This window comes from Pteropus alecto, unplaced genomic scaffold, assembly GCF_000325575.1.
Source record: "Pteropus alecto unplaced genomic scaffold, ASM32557v1 scaffold413, whole genome shotgun sequence".
Taxonomy (NCBI): Eukaryota; Metazoa; Chordata; class Mammalia; order Chiroptera; family Pteropodidae; genus Pteropus; species Pteropus alecto.
Window position 1 is genome coordinate 1,372,558 of NW_006434120.1, and position 6,454 is coordinate 1,379,011.

Genomic DNA, 6,454 nt, shown 5'->3' on the forward strand with positions numbered 1-6,454 from the left:
CTGCTCCTCTTCTCCCAGGGTTTTAACACCGCGCTTCTTTTCCACTAACCAGGTGACCTTTTGGGCTGTGGGCCGAATCACAGAAGAAATTGGTTCCTCCGAGAGAAGATGCCCGAGCAGGAGAAACAGATTACAGCTAGAGAGGGGGCCAGTCGGAAAGTAAGTTTCCTTTCCTCCAGCGCAGTCAGCGCACACCTACCTAGAGGACTTTCCACGCCCACCTGCTCACCTGCGGTCCTTACTCGGCTCCTAAGGGTGCGCTGGGAAGGCGGAGCGCGAAAACCGCACCCCCAGGGGAGTCGTGGTGTGCCCAAAGGGAGTACCCTTTAGAAAGGGCATGCCATTAACTGGTTTTTAGGAACAATGTAAAACGCTATTAACGGGTCTGATGCTGGAAAGGTAAAGTGAGCCTTGAGTTGCTGTGTAAGAGCCCTAATTGCTCAAGACGATTAAATCAGTTACCTGGAGACGTTATTCAGAATTGGTGCCTGGACTCCTTTATGGTCCTGCAGCTTTTTTTTTTAGAACTATTTTGAATTCATTTTAATTATACTAGTCCATTAATGCGATTTCTTAAAATGCAAACAGTGCAGAAAAATAAGCGTGAAAAGCAGATCTATTTTCTAATCCTTTTCTATTCATGCACATATGTTTTAATTCATTCAGCAAAAATTTATTGAAAACTTAACTATGTTTCAGGTGGTGTTCAAGAGCTGAAAATATAGTGGTTAAATGTGTATTTATCTTCAGAGAAATCTTTAGGTTTTCTATGTGTGTTTTTAAAATTTGTTTGTTTTAGATAAACAGGATCACATAGTTTGTATTCTCCAACCTTTTTTCCCCCAGTATCTTTTGGAGATTCTTTCACATTGGTACATAAGGATCTGTTGTATTCACTGTAATCTCAGCACAATGTGGATATACCATAGTATGTTTATTATCTCCCTGTGGAAACATTCTAGTTGCTTCTTTTTTTTTTATTTCCTCACAAGCCAGGCTGTAGAGGACATCCTTGTACATGATTTTTAATGCTGACAGTTGAGTATTTCTTTAGGATAGACACCTAGGCCTGGTTTGCTGGTCTGAAGAGTAAGTTGTGCTTTTTATACAGATCTCTGAAATTAATTCAACAACATTATTAAATGTCCTATTGTAGTGAAATTCATCTAGGCTCTGGTGGTATAGAAAATGAAAGATAAGTGGATTGATGGACAGGAAGTCTGGAGGAGATGATGATTCTTAGTGTGATAACTGCATTTAATGGAGGTGTGGAAGAGAGCACATGTGGGAAGGGGTGACTTATACAGAGGAGGAGACACTTCCAACCCCACTGCAGTGTCATCGTCGTACACCCCATCCTCCCTTCAGAAAAATCCTTATCCTTCCAGATCAAGTTTAAGACCTGCCTCCTCCTTGAAACTTTCTGTAACTGCCTCTAACTGTGTTGACCTCACCCTCTTCTGGATTCCTTTGATAGTAGTATTATCCAACGTTACCGAGCTTACTATGTGCTAGGCACTGTATTAAGCACTTTATATTCCTCTGTGTACATTTAATCTTCACAGAACCCTTTGATGTAGATATTATCTTCTTGTTGTCAACATTTACTCAACAAATATTTTTTTTGTATTTACTTTGTGCCAGCATTCTCAACACTGGAGAACCAGCTAAGACCAAGACCCTGACCTCAAGGAATTTATATCTTAGTAGAAGATACAGAAAGAAGAGTAAACAAATATAATAGTCCTCCCTTATCGACGAATTCACTTTCCGTGGTTTCAGTTACCCATTGTCAACTGAGGCCCCAAATCATTAAATGGAAAATTCTAGAAATAAACAATTCATAAGTTTTAAATTGTAAGCCATTCTGAGTAGTGTAATGAAATCTCATGCCATCCTGCTCCCTCCCACCCAGGATGTGAATCATCCCTTTATCCAGCCTCTCCATGCAACATTTACTACCTACCTGTTTGTCACTTGGTAGCTGTCTTGGTTATCAGTGCTTGTGTTCAAGTAACCTGTATTTTACTTAATAATGACCCCAGTGCACAAAAGTAGTGATGCTGGCACTTCAGATATGCCAAAGAGGAACCATAAAGTTTTTCCTTTAAGTGAAAAGGTGAGTAGAATACAATAAGATATTTTGAAAGAGAAAGAGACCACATTCATATAACTTTTATTACAGTATAGCATTATAGTTCTACTTCATTATTAATTATTGTTTTTGATCTCTTACTGTGCCTAATTTATAAATTGAACTTCATCATAGGTATGTATGTATACGAAAAACATAATATATAGAGAGTTCAGTACTGTCTGATTTCAGGCATCCGTTGGGGGTCTTGGACCATATCCTCTGTGGATAAGGGGAGACTACTATAGTGTTATTTCTGCTATTGATAAGGCTGTGAAGTAAATAAATCAGAGTAGGGGCATTAGAAATGACACGGGAGGGGAAGATACTATATTAAGCAGCTGGTCAGAGCATTCTCTGAGGAGGTAGAATTTCAGTAAGAACCTATAAGATTCAAATTTGGGGGAAGTATTCTAGGTTGAGGAAGCAGAAGGTCAAGATCCTAAGTTGGGAGTGACCTGAATGTTTGAGGATCAGTAAGAAAACCAGAATGGCTGGGGCAGCGGGAAGAAGTGGTAGAACATGAGGTCAGAGTTAATCATATTTACAGATGGGAAAACTGAGGCAGAGAGAAGTGAAGTAACTTGCCCAAGATTCTACAGCTAGTAAGAGGCAGATCTGGAATTGAGTCCCAGTCAAGCCTGTGTGACTTTCTCAGAAAAGTATTTTCTTCCAGACTTACTTGATACTTGGCATACCATCTTTTCTGAATAAAGTTTTTCTTTGCTACTCTGTACTTCTTATAAGTGGAGACCAGGTTTGTGTCATTTAAAAAATAGGCTCCATAGCGCATAATAGGTACACCACAATTGTTTTTAACTGAGTGATTTATAGCATGATTCCCCCTTCATTGTTTTCTGTTCAGAGGCCGCTCTGTGAGGCAGCAGGAACCCTGAAAGGGAGGTGATCCATGACCTGGGTCATTCAGCCTTCAGTCCACAAACACGAAGCACCTTCTGTTTGCCTGCTGCTGGACCCAGCAGTGGGGTGCAAAGATAGAGGTCAGCCCCATTGCTCTTGGAGCTGACAGTCATAAACGCTGGAGTAGATGTCTACACGGAACAGCACTCACAGGCAAGAGTGGTTGGTTGGCATTTCCTGGGAGGAAAGGATGCAAAGAGCTTCCACAGGAGATTGTGCCTGAGTGAGGTCTTGAGGGAGGAGCAGGCATTGGCTGTTGCACATAGTAGAATGAAGGCACAGGCAGAGACCAGCATGTGCGAAGGCCCAGAGGATGGGAAAGGAAAGATACATTAGAGGGAGCACGGCTGTGAGTGGCTTGACAAGGCTGGAAAAGTGATTGTGGAAGGCCCTGTTTTTCATGCCAGGAGTTTGGACTTTGGCCCACAGACTGGAGCTTTGAGCATAAGAAAACAATCTGAGGGGCAACTGGGGAATGGAGCTGCTGGATACTTGCTAGAGGCCTTCCATAATGACCAACCCCGTCTAGACTGAAGGTGGCAGAAAAGCCTAAAAAAAGAACTGAGAGTCGGCTCTGTTGTACTCAGTTCCCCACAGAGTTGTCTTCTCAGTAGAGAATGTTGGCTCCCTAGCCTGAGTGTCTAGAGCCAGTAGTGTCAGAGGCCAGTAGTAGTCAACAGCACAGAGTGTATAGTTGGTACATGAGTAACTGGGCATCACGTGGGTACCAACACGAGTAACTGGGTGATAGACTGTGGGGGTGAGAGAGCTGGATTTTAAATGCTTCTTTATTTGACATACATTTTCTTCTTGCAAGGATGGAGATGGCCCAGTGACATTCCTTTTCCTTGATACCATAGCATAGGTATTAAGGAAATAGCCATGTGCAAGTGTATGCAGTATTATTTTTATCTGTAGGACTGGAATTATTGCCAAGTGAAATTCCAAAATGTTTGCAAAATTTTTTTTTTAACTAAAAGGAGAAAATCTGAGCAGATCAAAGGTTGATGAGATAGAGGGCAAAACAGAGAGTGACTTGTGATGTAATTAACAGCAAATAAGACTTTAAAAACAGCCGCAATTGTGAAATCTGTTCTTTTAGAATGTAGCAGTTTTTTTGAAGGCTCTATTCCTTCAGAAACTAAAAATCACTCTGCACTGGGCATGAAACATTTAAAATTATTTTAAAATAGCAAGTTAATTCCATAACAAAAATTTGAAAATAAAGACCAAAAGGGGAAAATTTACTTTTATTCCTGCCTCTCTTAGGACAACTGTTGTTAGCATATTGGTAAACTTCCTTCATTGTTTGCTTTCGCTGCATCTAGTTATCAATTTTTAGAAATAAGAAAATATATTCTTGCAATTCAAAGATAACTAGTATTAACGTCTTTGGTCTAGTCTCTGTTTTCTATATATTTTCTCTTTTACTAAACTGCTCACATTATAGAAGTACTTTTTTTTTTTTAAAGCTGCCTGTCAGTGAGTCTATTACTATGATTATTGACTCTGGCCTCTGTTTCTCTATCCTGAGACTGCTTGGTTTACAGTCTGAACTATTCTTTTACCCTTCGCCCCCTGGATTCCTGTATCCTCCATCCTGTTGTGCTGTCAGTGCTGGAAACTGCCTTTGCTCCTACACCAGAAGGACAGAATCCCTAGAGAAATTCCGGCAGTCATGTGGTTGGTGCTGCTAGCAATTTCTTCTTTTTAATTGTCCCTGCAAATGCCTTTCACTTGTTCCTTGTCAACTTAATGTGAGTGTTATAAACCTTCACCACTTAGCAGTACTCAGTCTCTGCCTTCCTTTGTTCTCAAAAAATGACTGTGCTATTTATCTCGAGGAAATTGACACCACTATGTATGATTTTCTCCACCTTTCTGCCTGTCCACACACATCCCCAAATTTCATTTAGATGTACAACCTATTTTCACTCATCTCTAGTCTCAGGATAGCCTGCTTCTTTTTAAGGTCACCTCTTCTACCAGTGTCCTTAACCTCTACCCCTTCCTCTCTACCTGTTCTAGAGCCATTATTGTTCACCTCTCCTCTTCTCTTCACTTCCGATCTTTCCCTCTCTCTTCAGGCTTCTCCCTTCCTGCCTATAAAGGCATCCAATTTGCTTTCATTCTAAAATCTCTCCCATACTTTGTGTCTCCCAGTAGCTGTTCGACTGTTTCTCCCCTCCCCTTCTTTCTCATTCTTCCAGAAAGGATTATCTGCATTTGTCTTTCCACTCCCTCGTTCACCTTTAAGACTTTTCCTTCATTATTTTATCAGTTTATTGTATATAAAGGAAATACACATAAGCATATACTGTGTATACACACACACATACAGTATTAAAGCATAATGAAATAGATAACGCTGGTGAGTACAGCACCTCGCCCAAGAACGAGACTATTATCAGTGCCATGGCACCACCCCTAGGAGACTCGCTGTGGACCACCATCCTCAATTATGGGTTCATTGTAACCCAGCTTTTCTTTTTTTGGTAAAGTTTTATCATATCTATGAATGCCTGAACAATGCATTATTTAATTTTGCCTGAACAATGCATTATTTAATTTTGCCTGAACAATGCATTATTTAATTTTGCTCGTTTCTGAGCTTTATAAAAATGATATCATAGTGTGTTTAGTCTTCTGGGACTAGCTTTTCTCACTAGACGTTACATTTCTAAGATTCACTGCTGTGCATTATGCTGTTGTGGGAATATAGCACAGTTTATCCATTCTCCTTGAAGGATGGTGGGTGGTTTTTGCTGTTTGAGTCTCCTTGTGTACATTGGCAGGCCTTCCACTACTTTTCTTACTACTTCATCACTTTTCCTGCAACCTCTTTTGCTTAGGTTTTCATGAATGCCAAAGGCATATCCTCCCCAATTCTTATTTTAATGGTCTACTACATTTTTAAAAAACAGATTTATTGAGCTATAATTCACATACCCTAAAATTCAAAGATATATGCAGTCATCACAAATCAATTTTAGAACATTTTTATTACCGCAAAAGGGAACCCTATATCCTTTAGCTATCACTCCCCGTCTCCCCATGACCTCAATGCCTAAGCAACCACTGATCTACTTTCTGTCCCTAGAAATTTGCTTATTGTGAATATTTCATATGAATGGAATCTATCCTGTTCCTGATCATAGTTGGGGAAAGTTTCTAGTCTTTTACCATGGAGTACGATGTTAGTTGTGGGTTTTCATAGTTGCCTTTTATCTGGTTGAGGAAGTTCCCTCTAATTCCTAGTTTGTTGAGTGTTTGTATCATGAAAGGATTTTGGATTTATCAAATTTTTTTTCTGTCTATTGAGATGACCATGTGTCTTTTGCTTACAGTAATTAATTTTTGGATGTAGAACCAAACTTGCATACCTGGGACACTTGGTTA

At 40.0% G+C, this 6,454-nt stretch overlaps 1 protein-coding gene across 6 annotated transcripts in view; it reads left to right on the plus strand.

The window, feature by feature from the left end:
• The window catches only part of ATP7B (ATPase copper transporting beta), an 81,932-nt gene that overhangs the window by 789 nt on the left and 74,689 nt on the right, over positions 1-6,454 (plus strand). For all 6 annotated transcript variants that reach the window (XM_006909004.3, XM_015587105.2, XM_015587106.2 and 3 more), the window contains exon 2: positions 53-159. In XM_006909004.3, coding sequence (XP_006909066.2) covers positions 53-159 — 107 coding nt within the window. The remainder of the gene's footprint in view (positions 1-52; positions 160-6,454) is intronic.